This window comes from Aulonocara sp. 'chitande type north' Nkhata Bay, linkage group LG6 (assembly GCF_057382095.1).
Source record: "Aulonocara sp. 'chitande type north' Nkhata Bay isolate Kocher_YH1m ecotype deep benthic linkage group LG6, A_spYH_male_GT1.1, whole genome shotgun sequence".
Taxonomy (NCBI): domain Eukaryota; kingdom Metazoa; phylum Chordata; class Actinopteri; order Cichliformes; family Cichlidae; genus Aulonocara; species Aulonocara sp. 'chitande type north' Nkhata Bay.
In genome coordinates, this window is record NC_141349.1 from 38244479 (window position 1) to 38266882 (window position 22404).

General features: G+C 41.0%; 1 protein-coding gene across 3 annotated transcripts; it reads left to right on the plus strand.

Moving 5' to 3' along the window:
• The first annotated feature begins 670 nt into the window (after positions 1 to 670).
• Positions 671 to 19139, plus strand: pcdh10a (protocadherin 10a). 3 transcript variants are annotated; one of them, XM_086296835.1, is made up of 5 exons: positions 671 to 3767; positions 5019 to 5077; positions 5608 to 5714; positions 15086 to 15469; positions 17420 to 19139. In XM_086296835.1, the coding sequence occupies exons 1-5, from the start codon at positions 1221 to 1223 to the stop codon at positions 17437 to 17439; spliced, it is 3117 nt and encodes a 1038-aa protein (XP_086152961.1). In that variant the 5' UTR covers positions 671 to 1220; the 3' UTR covers positions 17440 to 19139. The 3 variants fall into 3 exon arrangements, with proteins under 3 accessions (XP_086152961.1, XP_086152962.1, XP_086152963.1); XM_086296836.1 differs by having other exon boundaries at positions 15086 to 15246; XM_086296837.1 differs by having other exon boundaries at positions 671 to 3167.
• Positions 19140 to 22404: the final 3265 nt, after the last annotated feature.

The window sequence follows — 22404 nt, forward strand, 5'->3', positions numbered from 1 at the left end:
ATCCTGTTGAGATGTGTGCATTTCAGAGAGAGAGAGAGAGAGAGAGACGAGAGTGACCACTGCACTTTGGAGTATTGCGTCACTAGCTGTCTTTACTTGCGCAGGCATTTTACATGGTGGTCTTTGGCTGTGAGTATGCTTGGTACAGTCTGACTCATGCTTTGCTATCAGAGCAGCGCTTTAATAGCAAACTGTTGAAATAATTGCGTCAAGGACAGCCACACGAGGGTCATGGCTCTTCATCTAACAAGTTGTGAGATATTTGTTATATTGGAACAAAAAAGGAATCCTCATGATAGTAATACGAATAAGGTTAAAAAAAACTTTTCAAAAAATCCACTATTTCGACGGAAGCTTCAGTTTTATCTACACAGCCCCGCCAACGCCAACTAGCACCCACTATTATTCAACTTTCTTAATTCACTGGATGTGTAAAACATTTAATTTCCCTGCTACAACTGAGGCTGGGCCTGGAGGAAAGAGGGGAGGAGAGGAGAGGAGCGCAGCGGCACTTAACTGGTTTTGTTATGAGGGTCCGATGTGTTCTCTGGCTGGCGTTGCGGAGCCCCAATCAGGTGCCATCACACCCGCTGTTTGAGAATATCATTGGCTGGTGGGGAAAGGAGCTGTGCGCAAAACCAACCTCGCTGCTCACACTTGCTTTACAGAAGCCGAGCTGTGAACATCATCCGCTTTGAGCGCTTAGGCGCAGTGATTACATCCTCATAGAGAAAGATAGGGAGAAAGTCGTGTTATTCGCCAGGCTTTCTTTAGAAGTTATATTTGTTGCTGATTTCGGTTGTGCATAAATAGGACTTTTTGCGTTCTTTCTCTGCTGGTGTGGAATTTCCTGTTTTGTTTTGTGACTTTTTTTCTGTGAAGAAGGGGCAGTCTGTTCTGTGCAGAGGCTATGAGTTGGCTATGCGTCCTGGCTCCAGCCTGCAATGTTTGCGCTGACGCCAAAACTCACAGACCGGTGCTGAATTGATTAAAACAGAGAAGCTCGGATCAAATGGCTGTGCTTCTCACAGCTGAAACGACACAATGTTCCACTGACCTGAGGCAGAGGAGAGGAATTTCAAAGTCGTGCAGCCTTGTTGCTGTTTATTTCACTGCCCTTTTACGGACAGAGAAAATGGGAAATGCTCATTTCTTGTGAGAAGAGGGAATAACATTTATTTTTTTCCGTTTTGAAGTGCACTTGGACAGAGGCAGAGGAGATGATTTGGTTAATATTCCTGCTCTCCACTCTGGATGGAGCTGCCTCTCAGCTACGCTACACGGTGCCAGAGGAGCAGGAACCGGGCTCTGTGGTTGGGAATATTGCAGAGGATTTGGGGCTGGACATTACCAAACTTTCCGCTCGCCACTTTCAGACTGTGCCTAGTTCACGGACACCTTATCTGGAGGTGAACTTAGAGAACGGTGCGCTCGTGGTGAAGGAAAAAATTGACCGGGAACAAATTTGTAAGCAGACCACCCAGTGCCTATTGCACCTGGAGGTGTTTCTGGAAAATCCATTGGAGCTCTTTCGTGTGGAGATTGAGGTGATGGATATCAACGACAATCCACCCAGATTTCCTGAAACAGACATTTCTGTGGAAATCTCGGAAAGCGCTATTCCCGGGACCCGTTTCCCGGTGGAGAACGCCTTCGACCCTGACGTTGGCACAAACGCGCTCAGTACATATGCCATAACGAATAACAACTATTTTTACCTTGACGTGCAAACACAGAGCGACGGGAACAAGTTTGCGGAGCTGGTATTGGAGAAACCGCTGGACAGAGAGCAGCAGGCAGTGCACCGCTATGTGCTGACGGCTGTGGATGGGGGCATCCCGCAGCGGACCGGGACAGCTCTCTTGGTCGTTAAAGTTCTGGACTCTAACGACAACGCGCCCACGTTTGACCAGTCCGTGTACACGGTTAATCTGCGGGAAAACTCACCCGTGGGCACTCTCGTGATTCAGCTCAATGCTACTGATGTTGATGAGGGACAAAACGGAGAGATCGTTTATTCTTTCAGCAATCATAACACACCGCGGATAAAGGAATTATTCAACATTGATGCCAGAACAGGTAGGATAGAGGTAGCGGGTGAGGTGGACTATGAAGAGAGTGTCACGCACCAGATCTATGTTCAGGCTAAAGATCTGGGAGCTAATGCGGTCCCCGCGCACTGCAAAGTGCTTGTCAAACTCGTGGACGTGAACGACAACACACCAGAGATCGGTTTCAGCACTGTGACTGAATCTGTGAGCGAGCAGGACGCCCCGGGCACCGTGATCGCACTTTTTAGCGTCTCGGACAGGGATTCTGATGAGAATGGACAAATGAGCTGTGAAATTTTAGGGGATGTTCCTTTTAAGCTGAAATCTTCCTTTAAAAACTATTACACCATTGTGACAGACGGACCGTTGGACAGGGAGAACACAGATTCATACACCATAACCGTGGTGGCTAAAGACAAAGGTCAGCCTTCCCTGGCTACCAGCAAGTCAATTAAAGTGCACGTCTCCGACGAGAATGACAACGCGCCCCGATTTACGCAGGCTGTTTATGATGTATATGTGACTGAGAATAACGTGCCCGGTGCTTTCATTCACGCCGTGAGCGCTTTGGACCCCGATGTAGGACAAAATGCTCTTATAACCTACTCCATATTGGAGTGTGACATACAGGGCATGTCCGTGGACACATATGTGTCAATAAATCAGGACACTGGCTACCTTTACGCACTACGCTCTTTTGATTACGAGCAGCTGAAGGAGTTCAGTTTCATGGTCCAGGCTAAGGACTCAGGTGCTCCCGAGCTCTTCTCTAACGCTACTGTAAATGTGATCATAGTTGACCAAAATGACAACGCTCCTACTGTGATAGCCCCTATCGGCAAAAACGGCACAGCCAAAGAGCACCTGCCACGCTCTGCGGAACCAGGCTATCTAGTGACGCGCATTGTGGCCATGGATGCAGATGATGGGGAGAACGCACGCCTGTCATATAGCATCCTACGGGGCAACGAGATGGGAATGTTCCGCATGGACTGGAGGACAGGGGAACTACGAACAGCCCGCAGGATATCTCCCAAACGGGATCCCCAGGGCTACTATGACCTGCTGATCGAAGTGAGGGACCACGGGCAGCCACCTCTGTCCTCCTCTGCCAGTGTGAGTGTAATTTTAGTGGACAGCGTGAATGAAGGCCGCGGTGTCGATCGCGGCTCAGCTTCCAAGACAAAAGAGACCTCCCTTGACCTCACCCTAATTCTCATCATTGCCCTGGGCTCTGTTTCTTTTATCTTCCTACTGGCCATGATCGTGCTGGCCGTGCGCTGCCAAAAGGACAAGAAGCTCAACATATACACGTGCCTGCTTGCTGGTGACTGCTGCCTGTGCTGTGGCTCGTGCTGCAGCAGGCAGGCTCGTGGCCGTAAACAGAAAAAGCTAAGTAAATCCGACATCATGTTAGTTCAGAGCACCAATGTAACGTCAGGAGTCGGGCCCGTGGGGCAGGTGCCCGTGGAGGAGTCTGGTGTAGGCGGCGTAGGAGGGGGGTTCGGCTCCCACCATCACCAAAACCAGAATTCCTACTGCTACCAGGTGTGTCTGACACCGGAATCTGCCAAAACGGATCTGATGTTTCTGAAACCATGCAGCCCCTCTCGCAGCACTGACACAGATCACACCAACCCCTGCGGCGCCATAGTCACTGGTTACAGTGACCAACAGCCGGACATCATATCTAATGGCAGTATCCTGTCTAATGAGGTAAGAGAGGCCTGAATCAGCATTAGCAGTCTCTCTGGGCTACATTTTGAGCTGCATCAAAAGAGCACAAAACCCCAATTTCAACAGTTAACCCAGTTTTTAGGCATGGCAAGCTGTTCTAATGTCAAACTCTCTCAAAAGACTTATAAAGGAATGTGCCATTGGCTGTTGTGCTTAGTGGCCTTTAACCGCTGTCATGCTTAATGGTGATTGGACATGTCAGTTTTTAAATCTGGTAGTCCTTTTTCTTTTTTTTTTTTTTTTTTTTTTGGTAACAGATTGCTGTTAGATCACCCTTTACGTCGTGCGAAGAAGTTGAGTGCGCCAGATATTTTTCTTTACTTGCCAATTTCTTTAGACCACCAAGTTGAAAAACGTGTTTTATTTAATGTTTATTCTTTATTCAGTAAAAACGATTTAATTTGACGCACATATTAACCAGTTCCCACTTAAGGGCCAACAGTGTAATTTGTGAATTTTACAAAAGTATTTTAATAATTAATGAATTTTAGGCTACACGTTGGAGAGTTGTGGAACTTATATTGGTCATTCAAACGAATGTATTTTTTTTAAATTACACAGAAGGGAGTATGTAATCAATAAAGCACTATAATGTGCAAAAAAAAATCGCCCGGAGAGCGTTTCGCTCTGCTGGTTTAGCAACGCCAGAATCTTTCCCTAACAGTGGATCTTTTAAAAAATAAATAAACAAAATACTGCACATGTCCCCAGGAGGTTATAAAGTTTGCGTGGCAAATATAAGAATCTATAAGAAGATATGAGACCAGCGGCTTCAATAGACTTGATGTGCTCAGTCTGTGCGTTCTGCCAGCGGAGCTGTGGAGTTGGGGCTTTTTGTTGATTGCGGTTTGGCTGGACTGGAGCCAGACAGCCAGTCACAGCCTTGCCTTTTCTGTGCGTTAAGTATTCCGTGCACAACCCAGCACGGCAGCACGGTGAACAAAGGTTGTTCAGTTTCAGCATCGCGCGGCTCAATCATTTACGCATTCAATCGCCTCCCTAACCTACTCTCCCCTACTCTCGTCTCCTCTCGCCCACTCACTCACCAAGTGGATGCGCGCACCGTCGGTACCCCGCCTCACATAGCCACAACTTATTCTACACAGTTACACGTTGACATCAAGTGTATCCATATATGTTTTTAAATGCTTCTCTTATTTTGAAACATATGTCTCTCTCCTCTGTTTATTCGGCATCACATGTGACCAATGTTGTCTGTGGGTTTTCTAGACAAAACACCAACGAGCAGAACTCAGCTATCTTGTGGACAGACCCAGACGTGTCAACAGGTAGTGAAAAGCACACATTTAGCGACACATGCACAGACACTGAAACATCTCCAAATCACAGAGCCTAAAGAGCCACACACAATCCACCATCAGAAGACCTGTAACATTCAATATGCCTCATGGAGCCACAACCTATTCATATGTCTATAAAAATGAATATTACAACCATCAGTGTGAATCCCATATATTTTGCATCCTTAATTGTGGCTTTGAGAGGCTACACTGTTCCCAGTGTATCCATAACACTCATCTTCAATTTGGCATCAGTCCCATAACTGACGGAGTAGCGTCTATTAAAGCTGTAATGCTGGATTTCATTACATGCCATGTGTAACATCCAATTTAGACTCTTGATGGCCACCGTGACTATATTAATGTGGTGTTGATTTCTGACTCTCCCATTCCTTCTCCTTTCCCTTTTAATCCTGGCTTCTCTCTTCGTCTCCTGCTTCCCTGTCTCAACCTCTCTCCTTCTGCCCTATTACTATTTTCATACCTCAACTCTCTGCCCTCCCCACTGCCTCTTTTAGTTCGGCATTTCAAGAAGCAGATATTGTTAGCTCCAAAGACAGTGGTCACGGTGACAGCGAACAGGGTGACAGTGACCACGATGCCACAAACCGGGGTCATTCAGCCGGTGAGTTACCCCACATAATTACACCAACATATTAGCCCTCACACACCCTACCCTGATCTGTTTCAATAGTGTGTGTTTGTTATTGTGAATGGGATAAAGCTGAATTGTTGGTGCGGACCGGTGACTTTTAATTTCCTTAATTTGAGAGAGTGCGAAGGCCTAGACTCCGAGGTTGCTTGCTGGCACGAACTGGGCCCCAGAGGTGTTGATTACATTTCACAGCCGGGTGAAAAGGAGGGAAATTTGGGGGGAAATCTCTTCTCTTTCTTCCTTCCTTCCTTGCATTCCGACTTCACTCGTTTTAAGTCTGCTGCTGTTTCAGCATGAAGTGGTGCTGAAAGGACAGTAAATGGCACTAAGGCAGTGTGAGGCCTATAGTGCTTTGGTGGCACAAATCAATATCCTCACTGAAGTGAAATGAAAGGCATTAAAGCTAAATTGATATAATGAGAAGCATTTCAATCAGCATTACACTTGGGGTGTTGTAGTACCTTTGATGTATAGATTCTGCTTATCAAAAAATATTAGTACCTTTTGCATTTTTTTTTTGTAGCTTTTGCAGCTAAAATAAAGGTAAAATATCAGGATTAGGTAACATTTCCCCACCTACACTCATATTTCAGGTCTGTTTACTCACTCATTTCTCTTTTACACTTTAAAACAATGCAGATTTCTTTAGACATGTCTTTGGGTCTTATCATAAGGCTAGCCTTGTTCTATCTAAAATTCTATTAGGTTTTTACCTGTTTATTGATCAAAGTGGAGTCAGGCAAAAAGTGGAGCAATACAAAATCTCATTTCATATTGAACTGCCCTTTCCTTCTGAGGGATTGTTCCACACGACGCGTGTAAGACCCCTGTCTAGACGGGAGCCAGCCAAATATCATATCAATGCTGAGAATACAAATAGAAAAGATCAGATAGGTGTTGTAGGATAGTGAATGGTCCCTCATTAGGCTCTCCTGTGTTTGACATTGTTAATGAACGAAGCCAAAATAGAGAGCCAGTATGCAGCAGTGGTAGTGTCACTCTCTGCCCTCGCTCATGAAACAGGCTAGGAAGGTCAAACTGTGCGAGACTGAACTACAGAATTGGAAGAAATCCAAAACTCCCTTATTTTTTTATCAGAAAAAACCCTTGTGAAATGATTAATGGGTTTGCTTAAACATACACCTCTTGTTGGAATGCATGTAGCATTTCGCTGTTATTCAAGAATTTTGCCCAATGTTAACCAGCAGATCAGATTAAAAAAAAAAAAAAAAAAAGACAACAAGGAACATTGGATGTATAAGTATGTGATATATGTCTCAAGATATCAGAAAGGAATAAGTCCTAACATGATCCTGGACAAGTCTGAGACTGTACTTTATCACTTATTTTATGTGGAAAATTGTCTTGAATTCCTTTGTGACGATTTGCTAGTATAGTTACAGACCTACATTTTTGAATCGGTAACATGTTTCTTCAGCTTTATTTGGCTCCTAGAAACCTCATTTGGCACTGGTCTGGGAGTGTACACAGTTGGTGCTGTACTCTGTATTTCATACCAGGAAACCAACATTTGGTCCGCATGTTGGATTTAGAAGGGAACAGCTTAACACTCCATGGGAGGTAATATCACACGACTGGTATTTTGGAAAGAGGGACATTTGAGTTTCTCAGACTTCTGTAAACAAAACCAGATGGAGTGTGTGTCTGTGTAGGTGTAAAGGTATACCATTGTCTGATTTAATATGTAGGTGTATACATGATACCTGTATTGAATCTGCTTGTGTGTGTGCTGTGTAGAACACAAGGCTCAGTGATGATGTCTGTATTGAAACGGCTTTCTCCTTTGAGATGGTGCTGTGTGAAGCTTAAATGAGATTCAGTTTAAGAGGAAAGCAGTTGGCACTTTGCCATATATATATATTTTCTCTATATAGGTGTACATACTGCTCATTTGTGTCTCTGTTTTTCTCTGTGTTACTTAATAATATACAGGGACAGGAATGCTGTTGGTTGTCTTATGTGGATTGCGAGCTTCTGTAAGTTTAGTTGTGTTATTATGTGCTGTTTCCTGTATGAGTTTTGTGTTTAGTGCGAGTAGAAAGCCAGACTGCCAAAGCCTGAGCCATGATGACTTTGTACTGACCTGATGTACTTTTATGTGTTTCTTGAGAACCTGTGTTCACAACCATATGTTTGGCTGTGATCACACACACACACACACACACACACACACACACACACACACACACACACACACACACACACACACGCACACACACAAATATGCATATATATTTGTGTGTTTGACATGACTATGCCTAGATAACACTTCATATGCTTGTGTTCTGTGTGTGCATGCGTTTGCCTGACACACACATATTCTTTTCTTGGGTTTGTGGCAGGGTCTCATCCTTCATTCTGTCTCCCCCACACGTTGGCTCTCCGCAACACTCGGCTGATCAGTAATTCATTTCTAGATCCTTTGCATAGCAATTATCAAAGGAGGGTTAGAGGCAAAGTTTCCTCATGGGACCGCACAGCACACTCTCCTTTTTTGTGCACCTCAGAATATTTCAAATCAAGGGAAAACCATTTCCAGTTGGCATATCATCAACTACACCTGCCTTAGCTTTCCGCTCGGCCGCTCGGCTGACACTTTAGAAAATAAGTCTCCTGACGTGGTTTTAAATCAAAAGGACACTGCCTGTGAGCCACCAGATACCTTTAAAAAGTGGGCAAATGGCTTTTTCTCAAAGCAGCGTGTCTGCAGTGAGGCACTGGTTCATCAACAGCTGAAGCACTATTGACTGACTGCCACACCTTTTATAGCCCAAGACTTCTTTTTCCCAAATTATACACTGCTCTCCCATCATCTAAATTGGAGGTGACAACAGGAGTGAGTGAACGTAAGAAAAAAAGGTGACACTTAAGAGAGGATAAAATATTCATCAGGAAAAAAAAATGGCTTCACAGAAACATTCGATCAGCTGTGGAAGACTGCGTGACGGGTGGGAGACTGGAAATGATCATTATCATGACGTTTGTTATGGTGAGAACAACAGCCGTGACAAATGAGACAATTAAATCACTGTGGCAACGGTGTATTAGATGGCTGATTATGAATTAGTGGCGGCCACAGTGTTGCAGTTTCCCATGTCAGTAAGCTGTCAGAGGAATTTAGCACACAGTGTTTTGATACCACCTTCTCTCATTGTCCCAGACACTAAAGGGCAAATGGTTTGCATAGAAATATAGATTTATGCCAAAAGAATGTCATAAACAAACAAATGCAATCTGTGAGATGATTAAGAGAACATCTCAAGTTTTCGTTTAAAAGCTTGCATAAAGGAAACTCGAACGAAAAGGAGTTGAGGGGAAGAAAATACACAAATGCATTCGGAAGACATTTCCTTTGCTTAGGTGAAAATGACAAACAAAAGGCAAACAGTCATAACCGAAAAGCTTTCACTCATGAAAACCTTTTCAAGTCCGTAGTTAAAATAGTAACACCAGACAAAGGCTGCAACTAACAATTATTGTGTCATCAGTTGGCTGTGCATCATGTTTTTCATCATTTATTTAGTTTAATTTCTGACTGAAATCATTTCAAAGCTCTAAATGGTTTAATGCCTAAAAATATTGTTACATAATTGCTTGTTTGTCTTGACCACCAGTCCAAAGGATATGTAGTTTACTATCGTATAAAACAAGCAACAACACTGGAATCAGCAAATGTTTAGCAATTTTTTGCTTAAAATCACTGCTCTTAAGGAACGGCTATTTTAACAAGAAACAATGACAGCAGAATACTTTCGTAAATGTGCAACCTCTGAACGAAGATGGCATGATGGAAGTTTGGTGAACTCATTGTGTAGATCCACACTTATTGCCTTTGAATTGGAAGAATTTGAAAAGAGCTCGATGCAAAATCTTCTGCAGGAAACAGAATGAAAAAAATAAACATTTTCTCATTAAAAAATTACTTTGCATTCTACCTGAAATAGGCAGACATGGCATCTCTTCTACTAACACGACTCATTTGTTGAATTCAAAAATAGTCAATACAAATTAGAGCAGAGAAAGATAAAAGAGAATTCTGGCAATCAGTTTGATTAACTAATTGACGAGATTGCTCAGATTCCTGCAAGATGTCTTTCTTATCTCTGTGGAAGCACTTAAACAGTTTCCATTTTGAATGACCTCTTTGTAACATGGCTAAGGTAGATGGAAGAGGATTCTCTGTGTGAAAAAGAAACCACAATAGGAACATGTCCTGCAGTGATTACTAATACACTCAAACAACTTTAGCACCTTGATGAATACCCTCTTCAGTATAAATAGGGTATAGCTTTTGAATAAACTGAATGTGTTTTTAACCCTGAAGTGATTGAAAAAAGAGGACACAAGTATGGCTGTAGTGCCTGTACATGGAGATCAAAAGTGAAAGAGTATTGTATTCTTTTTTCCTCACATGAGGCCTTGAAAATTTCGAAGTAAAAGGTAAGGCCGTAAGACTATTTGCAAACTCTGGGGGAGTCATAAACATGCTTTGGCCATTTTCTCTCCAGAAAATGAATGTCACTGAACATCTGGTCTAGCTTGCCTGAATAAACCTATTAAAAAAAGAGTAGGACGTCACGATACATAGATTAGGTAAAATATTAGAAACAACAGTCTCTGAGTGCAATTTTATAATAACATCTGAAGGCCAGAAATAAGAAAAGAAAAGCTAAGTAGTAATAAATCAAAATTTTGTAGAACGATGCTGTCAGAAGTTCTTTTGTCAAAGAACTGTACACTGTAATTCTTGGCATTCAACAAAGGTCCAAATCATACAAACTGTCCCTTTGCACTTAATCAAGCAGTGACTGTTACAGGAGGGGCCATCTTGGCTCTCCATCCCAGCGTAGTTGCTGCCTAACAAACATTGAAAATGGTAGCTAGGAACATTCTTTTCTGTCTGTCATTACGTCTAGAATTGTGAGAGCCATCTTGTTCTGTTTTGGCCCTGGGAGGTCTCTGGTTTACTCATCACAGCCTCTCTGGCCAACTCATGTAAGGAAGCTCTGCTACTCCCCTGCCGTACGCTGCTGCTGTCCAAATATTGATGTTTTGTGTCTGTATTCTCTCTGGAGCAGTGGAGGACAAGATGAAAAACAGAGGTATGGATAGAAGACACCCTCCACCTGGGGGAACAGGAGTGCTCTTTTTTTAAGGGTGGAGAAAACAAAATAAGGAGAGAAAAAGCAACAGGCAAGGAGAGGAAAGAAGGAGAATTACATGTGACAGAAAATAATGAGAGACAGAGGACGAAAGGAAAGAAACTCATAGGGACTAATAGAGAATGAGAGACTGCAAATCTAAGTGTAAACCCACAAAATGAATTCAAACTAGAGGCTCGTGTTTTCCTGAGAAATTGTTTTCCTTCATTTCCCTGCTCGCTGTTGCTGGATGTATGTCAGACAGCGCAATTAGTCAAATCACACCAACAAGGGATTTCAGAAACATGCAGAGTTGTAATGGGGGGGAAAAGGAAAAGAAAAAAGAACAGAAGTGCTGATTGCTTATTAGCAAGTAGATCAGGTTTTTATTGTGTAGCATCGTTTACATTGTCTCCTGCATGTGCATGTGAGAGTGCGTATGTGTGTTCTTCCTGCCTGATGAGGTCACAATGAGAGATAGGGCTGCTGGCAGGGCCTGTCATTGCCAGTCACTGTTTTGGTTGTTGTTTTTCTTCCTGCCTGAGGAGGAAAAGGTGCTTCACGGGGATCAACAGCTACTTGGTGTCATGTATGCATGCCCTGTCTGTTTGCTCGTGTAAATTTACATATCTCTGTATTAATGGAGTATTTCAAGCATGTATGTGTGTTTGCAAACATATATGTTCACGTTGTCAGTTTTTCAAGAGTGAGTTGGCAGGCAAAAAATCACTGAGCATTTCGGAAGCTGTAACACGACTTTCAGCCTGATATATGGTAAACAGTGCAGAGCAGACTATATTTTTACATCCTCTCCAGAGTACAGTGCGAACTGAGAAATGAGAAATACGGAACAAACAAACCTTTTCTCTTATAATCCTTCAGTATTAACTTTTTATTGGTATGCAGGTGTGGGTACCATGTGGTTTCTGCCAAATATATGTCTGGTTTACGCACCTGTGCTTCAGTCTTCCTGCTCGTTTGTTTATACATTTAAGAATGTATATATGTATGCATTATGACACCCAATTTCTTTATCCACACAATACCTCAGAAATGACAGGAAGTGGCCTGAGGTCAACGCCCTTCACGTGTGAGAAGAGACATTTCTGAATAGTCCACCAAAAGGTTAAAGGGCAAATATAAAAGTGGGAATTAACAGAAATACCATAATTTATATGCACCCAGCCTTTAAAGACACCATAAATATACATTAGTTCTTGGGGTGAATTGGAGGGTAAATTGAAGTAAACGCCACTCAAAAATGGAATCAGCATTACAAATATCTCCTGGAGCAGCTTTTCCTGGACTAGTCCTGATGGAATTGAGAGATTTTTCATTTTCTTCTCCATCGGATTGGTTTGTGCTGCCACTGAGCCACATCCCTTCTATGATAAAAAACAAATGCACCCTTTGGCAGCAAAAACCTGTGACTTGTGCTTACTCATGGGGCAATCAAACCAGACAGTGTATACAAACTAAAAACATATCTCATGACTTTAAATCTTTCGTAACCAAACAAAATATGTAAGGTAAAATACTAAACAAAGAACTTGTCAGCTCTAACACATATCTATTTTAAACTATTTAAACTCAGATAAGGCAGCTGCTCCACACAGCCTTGAATAATTAGAATTAGAAAAGTGGCATCTGAATGAATGTTTAAAAAATATTTGTGAAATAGGGTTGAAGCACATAAAAGCTAATGTTTAATTGGACATTTGTAATGCTGTTTCTGGTAAATCAAAGCCAGCCTCCAACTCAGCCCACCTCTCTCTAGCCCTTTTCCCATCTCCATCTGTAAGGTTTGGGTCTCCCTTGTCTTTTCTGGCCATTGCTCTTTCCATCTGTGATTGCCCAGGTTTCCCCTCTCGTTCCTTATGGTTCCTGCAGTCTTGCCGTTTCACCCGCCTGCTGTCTCTTTTTCTGAAATCTGTGAGTCCCCCCAGTCTGTTTGGCCCTTGTTGTCTCTAGCTCTCTGGTCACTGCACAGTCTTGTGCCTCTCTCGCTCCCCATGAGGCATGAATTAGCAAGATTAGATCCACACGACGCGCACAAATAGAAGGAAATGGGATCTGTTGTAGTGGTAGTTCTGACAATATAAAGACTGATATTGCTGTGTTATTTACATGTGCAGTGGTCAATATTTACTATTAAAATAACTGGCGATGTATAACACAACAGAGTCAAAACTACAATAATGTTTTTGTTGTATGTTTAATAATTTGCATCGAATTAGATTTAATTAATTTTAAGGTTATTTCGAAATACGTAACCGTTTACTGGCTGTTCTCATCTCATCATTTTTTAGCCTTTTTCCCCGTCTTCAGTATTTTCAAGGATTACCTTAGTTGCAGTTCAATAAATAAATACATAAATAAATAAATGCATCCATAAACAGTGAAACCAGTTATCCCACTTAACATAAAAATGATAGACAAAAAAATCCTACCTAAATCTCAGCTTTATTATTAATGCATTAAGCCTACATAATACTTTCCAGATGATGAAAGATACTGTATTCTGTCTCCACAACAAGGGATTCAGCTTTATTGCATTATTTGTGCACTTAAGATTTAGTCTAGCATTGTTCAGAAGAACATTAACTAGAACTACAATTAATTTATTTTAATTTGATAAACATGAGAAGGAGGTACAAGTGCTTTTTTGCCTTGACTAACATCTGCAAGTATGCATATAGCCTGCGAGGTCACCAAAATAAGTTCAGAAAGTGCGGGTTGTACCTTTTGTTGCTGATGATTGCTCAGATCATTATATTGAACACATGGAAACAGGGCAACTTCATTTTGTTTATTTATTTGTAAATTGTCATGATACTGAAATATAACAAACAGCAAAGCAGTTGCAATCTACCAGACAGAACAAACAAAACTTAACTAACAATATGAACCTTATGGATACTTTCTTCTGTACTCAGTTCTCGTCTTTTAGAAAAGAATGTATAGGTTCAAATGATCTGTAATCCATGACAGGTTGTGGAAATGGCAGAAAAAAAACATGCTCTGTAGATGGCAGATAATATTAACACATTTATTCGTTGACATGACTGCACTGATCACTACTGACTATACAGACTCTCCCACACACCCCTACCCTCTCAAAAAATATGAAAAGAGTCTAGCTTCTCTGCTTTTTCTCTAACATTATTTTGTTTGTGTGTGTACATGTGTAGTGTTAGTAATGGAGCAATAGAGACACTATCAGTTGAATGGATCAGTAGAATAGATCTGAAACCCACTCAGCCACAGGGAATTATCGCCCACTTTCTTTCCCTTGCTCTTTTTTTCCCTTTCCTTATGAAACAGATCTCTTTCCTCTTCTCACCCAAAACCGATCATCTCCTGCTTCTATCGCGTCATTTGAAGGCTTTCCTAAACCATCCAGATTTCACTGGAGAGCCAGGAAAACTACAATCCACTATGCACATGAGCACACACACACTCTGACACAGAGACAGTTTAATTAACACAACTGGTACTTCCTTCATGCTTGGGGTTTATGCGTGAGTGTGTTTGACATTCTATTATATCATTTCAGATGTTGATTTGATCTTTTTTATGTGGTCTTTTGTTTTTGGCAGAAGCTGTGTGCCAATTACACACTTTGTCGGTTGGTATAGGGATGATTGACATTAGAGTGTGGTTATGTAGCCAGTGACTATTTTGTTGGTTTTGTGGCACATTTCTTAACATAATTATCATTTTTTGTGTACAGACGAAGGAATATAGATTCGCATTTTGTCTCCTGGTGTTTCAAAATCAATTGTGAGACTGAGGATGTTGATGTCGGGGGGTGGGGGGGTTGAAATGTTTTCTCAACACCACATCACTTTGATTGCACATTTCATTCGGAATGAATGGGGTGAGGAAGAAAACAAACAATTCGCTTCATCAATGTTGGCCTTGTCTCTTTGATGAATAGCTTTTGCAGCACTTTTTCTGCTTGCGACATTGGCAAATGATTGCTAACTTGTGTTCTCTCTTCTTCTTTCACTCATCTCTCCCTCCATCTCCCCTTTCCACTCCAAATATTTATACTGCTTCTTTTATCATGACCCCATTCCTTTTTTCTTACTTATTGTCCTCCATCAACATTTCTGGCTTTCCATTTGTGCTTTCTTCATTTGCACTTGGCATCCTCTCTCTGAATACTCTCTATAGGCACTGACCTGTTCTCCAACTGTACAGAAGAGTGCAAGGCCCTGGGTCACTCTGACCGCTGCTGGATGCCATCCTTTGTGCCATCAGATGGGCGTCAGGGGCCGGACTACCGTAGCAATCTGCATGTCCCCGGCATGGATGCCACACTGCCCGACACTGAGGTACCCTCCTCTGTCAACCTCTCCGACCAACTCACCATGACCTCGTCCACTGCCTCGTCCAACGATAGGTCATTCTCCACCTTTGGCAAGGACGGCCAAAGGTCACAGTCACACCACAGCCTTCACCATCATCTCCATCAGCAGCAACAGCAGTACAGCTCCAGCACGCTAGAGAGGAAAGAGTATGATAGGGGGACCCTACCATACAAACCCACCTTTCTCTGTGAGTATCAGTATGAAAGGTCCCTGGGACCCTATGACTTTGGTCTGGTCCAGTACAGATACTAAAGGAGGGGACAATGAATCTGCCTCTTGATTCTGATCTGGACTTTTTTAATGATGTTCATCAACTTTTATTTCTTCTTTTATTAAGGAGTTTAAAATTACGGCTTTATCTTTTGTTATATCGTTCTGTTAAGTTTTTTGATTTTGTTTTTTTTTTTGTAAATTATCATTAATTTTATCAATTGTAAAATGTAAACTATTTCTAACTGTCCTTCTCCAAAAGACACTTAAATTTTTAATCAACCTCACCCTAACCCTAAATGCTGCTTGTAATTATGTGACTTATTCTAAAGTAATAATAAAAAAATGAATTGGACTTGTGTTAATTTGCTGTTGCCCCTTTCTTTTTCCTTTTTTCCAAATTCTCCCCTCAAAATCCTTTTTATCTGATGCTCATATAAGTAAAGGTTGTCAAAACAAGCACACGTCATGTTTCCACATATCTACATTGTGTGATTGGAGCATGCAAAGAGAAAACAAAAGACAGATCATCTCATGATGTAGAGGACATCTTTTTCCATTTGCTCAACATTGGTTTTGCTCGAGCATGATGACTTCCTTACTGAATAGCTCAAAAGGTGAAACACAACCCACGCTGCTGCTTCTTCTTCACAAGGACTGAAGTCCATTTTGTTCTACAAAGGAACTGTTGAGTATCTATACTTGCTTGCTTGTGGATCAATACATGACATAAATAAGAGTGGGTGAGATGGGCTGTCAACAATGAGGTCAAAATATTTCAGTTGGCAATGTCACGTACACAAGTTTTCTGCAAGAAGGCAGGAAACTATTGCAGTATAAAGTAAGTTTAATTTGGCAAAAGAAACATATTGATAATCACTGAACCACTAAAATTGAGACTTCAGTTTCCAGTTTGCATTTCTAAGGAAAGCAAGGGGGAAAAAAAGGATGGCTGGACACTTCTTAGCACCTTCAATTGCTTTCCAGGCTCCCACATTACATGAATATTCTATTAGCTCTAAGAGTAGAGAATGGATTTGATATACACATTCAGTAGAGAAGTCATTTCCAGTCAAGTCACCATCATGTTAACCACCACCCTCCATGATACTGCATGCTGACTGTGGGCTGTCTCTCAGGTAAACGATGAGCACCATAACCTGCTTTTTTCTTGTTTGTGACTTAACAGAGGCAAGCAATCTTCTTCTTGCACATCAGGTCTGTGTGAAAAATAATTGGTATTTAGCCTTTAGGTGCTAGAGCTTGTTTTGCTCCAAATATAGCTGCCTGTGTGTCTGCTCATCTCGTCTGCCTTGCAGGGTTAGGATAAATGTGCTCCATATTTGCTCAGTCCAAAACTCACAACTTTATTTTATTTCAATTTACTTTTTTGATGTTACCTCCATTTTTTCTTATCAGTTGAAATAAATGGACCCGCTGTGCCACAGCAAAGGTTTTGCTGTTCATCATTCTGTAAGAAAATAGGCTATCAGAATAGTCCCAGAAGCTGAGACTTTATTAAACAATAGGCAATATATTCTACTTTTAAAAATAGCATCTTATGCTGCTATGGCAATACTCTGATCACCAGGGTTGTCTTGATAAAGTATTTATAAATGTTTAATGATCCATTTATAGATAATTAATGAATCAATTAGTGCTCTGTGTATTTTCTACGCATGCATCATGTAGCCACCAAATTTTGGAGCATTTATCTTCACTGATAGACATGTTTTTACCCAATTCCCAAATTAGTTTTACAATTATGCTGTGAGAACCAGCCTCTAGGGTGTATAAATAACTTCACAGAGAGTCCTTTGTGGCACGTATCCTTCAAGAGATAGTATTTCGAGCCGCCTGTGTCACTAAAAAGCCTCGAGGGAAAGGGTGTCATTTGTCTTAACGAGTGTGTTCTCTGTCTTTTCAGCCCGCAAAAGGATTTGCTAGCTCATTCCATGTGGATCTGTCGGAGACAGCGTGAATTCCTTTACTAGACCACCAACACTGATGCTGGAGACAGCGAAATAAAACTAAACAAACGGCAACCTGGACAACAGCAACCTTGGTTAAACTTCATTATCTTGGGTGGCGAACTGTAACGAAGCCTTGGCTGTGTCTGCTGAGGGAGGAAAGGAGAAATAAAAACTGAGTAGCTGTAAACCTCTAGATATCAAAAGAGCAATCCAAGGCCTTATTTCTCTCAGCAGGACTGAGACCGGGGCCGAAACTCTTGACCATGTGAAAATTACAATGTCATCAGCAGACAGAGGAAAGGAACTGAAACAAACAGAGGAATACAAATCATGTGTGATGATGAGGGAACGGTTAAGTCAAGAAGGTGTTTTTGTTGACTGAAGAGTTAGCCTCTAGAAATTTGTGTGTGCCTGTTTACATAAAGAAAAAAAACAAAAGAAAAAAAAAACAAATGTTTCTGTACAAACTTCAACCAACGTCACACGGAACCCTTTAGCTATTTCTATGGTCACCACTAAGCCAGCTGTACAGAGACTGTGTTGCGGGAAGGAGACAAACTGCCAGAGTGAAAGTGAGAGACAATTAGAGGAGAGAGAGAGAGAGAGAGCAGATGTTGTACAGGTATGAAAAAAAATCATGGTAAAGAGGGGCAAGCAGAGAAAATGTGAAGTATTATCAATTCTGTATCTCTGGTTTTTAACTTGACTGTCTTTATATAACTTCTCTTTTTTGTTTCTGTTGTTCTTTCTGTGTGGTTAAAGTGTGCAAACTCTAAAATATTCCAACTTGCAATTACAGAAGGAACATGTGGTCTAGCGCTGAGTTCAATCATCTTTCCAGATAAGCCACTTCAGGAAGGAGCTCTGAACAAAAGTACTGCGTAGAAAAAGAAGCTCATTAGCCTCATGTTCAGTTTATCTATATAAAAAAAAACCACACACACGTACACACACGCACACACGCACACACATACACACACAAATGAATGTTCTCATTTCTGAAGTAGTAACAGTTCTGATGTTCCTTCCTGAGCTGACTGACTGCAGAGAAAGTAAAATTTCCTTTGATGAGGGTGTGGTTCCCTTGATGCCATTGGCCTATACATAAACAATCAGACACATTCAGTGGTTTTTATCATGTGTGCAAAGTGTTTACTGTGCTATTTTAAAAGCTTATAAATGAATATAAATCTATATATATAACTATATATATATATACGCATACAATATACTTTTTTCTGAAAACTGTGTAACCATTGGTTAGTTTCTACACCTCATATCGTCATTCAATCTAATAAAACCAAGTGCTACAAAATCAAGATGATTAAAGTGAAGGGAGAGTGCTTCAGAAAACCCCTTCACATGAACCAAGAATTAAGTTGATCTTATTTGATTGTTACTTTTCACCACTTACAGGTGCTGGGCCTTGCTGTGTGTAGCAAAGAACCAGTTGAGTTGTTTTGGCCTGTTGTGTATTTTTACTAACAGAACATTTGATCATGTACAGGACAGAGGGCTATCACTGCAAGATATTGAAGGGTTTTGCAATCATACAGGGAAGGCATACACAAATACAGTACATATGAACATCAAAGATGGTGAGGCGCAAAGAATTGCACACACATATACATACACAGACCAAGTGGTGATAAATAAACAGTGTCATTGAAGTTATTTAAAGTGTGTTTTGTTGCATTCATAAATCAGTTAATGTTTACTCAGTTCACCATATCAGTTTAGTTATGGGTGTGCTAACATTTGCTAATTACCCCAAAAAAAGTCTGGCTGAGCTGATGGGAATGCCACAGGTTTTTTACAAGTTGATTTGAAGATGGTGCTGATGAAAAATTAGAGAGCTGCCAAATTCACTGTGCATGTTTGCAGCAGATTTTGTGACAATCTACCCAACAGTCAGAGACATTTAAAAGATTACACAGGTGTCATTAGGATTTCTCCTCTGGGGGATAGTATTGTCTGAATCAAATCCAGGCATAATGAAAGTTGGAAGGATTCAAAGGAAGAGTGCCTCTACCAAATCACACAACAGTGTAGTTGTTGAGATATTTCAGCTTATAAAACTGGCAAAGTCACTCTCATACTTAATAAACCGTAGTCTAGTGTCAGTGATATGGTTAAAACCACATTATAAACATTAACAGTAGCGCTTTTATATTTTTATGAAGAATTTTTTTTTTTTTTGGTGAACCTGTGAACCATTTGTTCCGCTAAGGCAACGAAACAATTTATAACTTCAAATCTTCACAGCCCACTTCAACTGCTTTGGTGTTGTTTTAAGCACATGGTTTTTCGTTTTAAAAAATGCATAGCTCTATCCCAAAAGATGTCTTGGATTTTCAAGAAGTAATCACCATGGTTTTGCTCTACTTTCCCCATTCCCTGACCTCAATAGCTTTTCATAAAAAAAAAAAAAAAATCCCTATCCCACCCTTTCACTCCAGTGTGATCTTCACATGGCCTGGCACAAGTTCACAGACACATGAAGAAAAAGAAGAAGAGAAGAAGAGGAGCACTGGAGTCTGAAATCATGAGGGAAACAGCAGTCCCTCACTTGACGTCCTAAAAACAGAGATGATCTGTTTGTGTCTATCACAAGATAGCCCTCATCAAAGAGCAGGGATACATGTGACCAGAGTATGTGACTAATCTGGTGGTTGCCTTCATGAATGAATTGCCTTTGGGGTACTGATCTCACCCAGAAACAATCCAGGGTATGTTTATTTATGAGACTGGAAAATTAGAGGAAAAGGAATGAGAAAAAAAAGAGGTCACAGCTTGGATTAGTCTTAATATGGTAAAATAGGGTAATACGTTGGTATCAACAAGTTTTGTTTTTTTTTTTTTGTTTTTAATCACGGTTTCTCTCCTGTTAACATTGTCCCCAAAATATTCTCATGAGAAATTTGGGTTAACATTATCCCATTAATTTTGAAAGAACTGAAATGGCAAAACTTAAAATTTGTGAGCATTAAAATCTATTGTTTAATATGGTTACTACTGACATCTTCTGACCTTGAAACAATTTCAAGTACGGCATGAATATTTTTCCCTGTAATTACCTCATTATGAAAATTTGATCTGAAAATTATCATCATGCAATCATGCAATTATCATTGCCCCACCATTACCCTGTTGTAACCAAAAAATTGGGGGCATTACCTTTATAAGTCCAAAATCAAAATTTGATAGATATGGGATCATATGTAACAGAACCATTTTTAATGCTACATTCTAAACAGATATGCGTGTCATTGGTAAAGAATTTGAAGTATCATTTTGAATCACTTAAGAAAGTAATCCAATTTAATTTGTAAATAACCCAAAGGCTTGAGTCTTTTGTGTTTCTTGACTAGGTTCAGGCTACTGTTTATAGCTGTTACAAATGGCTCTGTCAAGGACAGAAAGAAGCTGTTTTCACAGCTCTGATGACTTCACCAATCATTGCATTAAGTGTTATTGGACTGTCTGATGGTTAACTGTTTAAAAAAAGAAAAGAAAAAAACACTGTTGTATTTTAAAATGAATAGTTTTTAAAAAATAGAAGTGTTTCCTGATTTATAATGGCTTTAGTTCAGTAAATAAACAACTCTGTCTGCTTAAGTATTACTTATTTAAGTGTTTATTTTAAATGAAAATAAAATGACAATATAGACAAACATCTGGACTTCACCAAGCAGGCTGCATAATCTGAAGGTGGATACTGACATTCTATCAGCGGCTGTAAATTGCAGTGATGTGATTCCTCTTCTTCTTGATGGCAAACAGAGAGAATACAAGTCATGACAACTGATATGTCTTATCCATTTCATCTCCCCATAAAAGGTTGAGTGAGGTGACCAAGCTGTCTGTCTTAGCTACACAGCCTATCCCACATATTTCTCCCCTGGCAGACCTACTTCATTACTCTCACTAAATAGACTTTCAAGAGACCTCATCAGCCATCATTTACACAGCCTGGTCCAACCACCTTTCACCATGGCCATCTCATCAGACATACAGTGGGCCAAAAAGTATTTAGTCAGCCACCGATTGTGCAAGTTCCCCCACTTAAAATGATGACAGAGGTCAGTAATTTGCACCAGAGGTACACTTCAACTGTGAGAGACAGAATGTGAAAAAATAATCCATGAATCCACATGGTAGGATTTGTAAAGAATTTATTCGTAAATCAGGGTGGAAAATAAGTATTTGGTCAATAACAAAAATACAACTCAATACTTTGTAACATAACCTTTGTTGGCAATAACAGAGGTCAAACGTTTACTATAGGTCTTTACCAGGTTTGCACACACAGTAGCTGGTATTTTGGCCCATTCCTCCATGCAGATCTTCTCGAGAGCAGTGATGTTTTGGGGCTGTCGCCGAGCAACACGGACTTTCAACTCCCGCCACAGATTTTCTATGGGGTTGAGGTCTGGAGACTGGCTAGGCCACTCCAGGACTTTCAAATGCTTCTTACGGAGCCACTCCTTTGTTGCCCGGGCGGTGTGTTTTGGATCATTGTCATGTTGGAAGACCCAGCCTCGTTTCATCTTCAAAGTTCTCACTGATGGAAGGAGGTTTTGGCTCAAAATCTCACGATACATGGCCCCATTCATTCTGTCCTTAACACGGATCAGTCGTCCTGTCCCCTTGGCAGAAAAACAGCCCCATAGCATGATGTTTCCACCCCCATGCTTCACAGTAGGTATGGTGTTCTTGGGATGCAACTCAGTATTCTTCTTCCTCCAAACACGACGAGTTGAGTTTATACCAAAAAGTTCTACTTTGGTTTCATCTGACCACATGACATTCTCCCAATCCTCTGCTGTATCATCCATGTGCTCTCTGGCAAACTTCAGACGGGCCTGGACATGCACTGGCTTCAGCAGCGGAACACGTCTGGCACTGCGGGATTTTATTCCCTGCCGTTGTAGTGTGT

Bases quoted from the DNA above. Each gene is read 5' to 3' on its own strand.
- pcdh10a (XM_086296835.1), top strand. From the start codon at position 1,221: ATGATTTGGTTAATATTCCTGCTCTCCACTCTGGATGGAGCTGCCTCT. The intron at 3,768-5,018 runs GTAAGAGAGGCC...TGGGTTTTCTAG, and splicing joins GCAGTATCCTGTCTAATGAG to ACAAAACACCAACGAGCAGA. The intron at 5,078-5,607 runs GTAGTGAAAAGC...TGCCTCTTTTAG, and splicing joins AGACCCAGACGTGTCAACAG to TTCGGCATTTCAAGAAGCAG.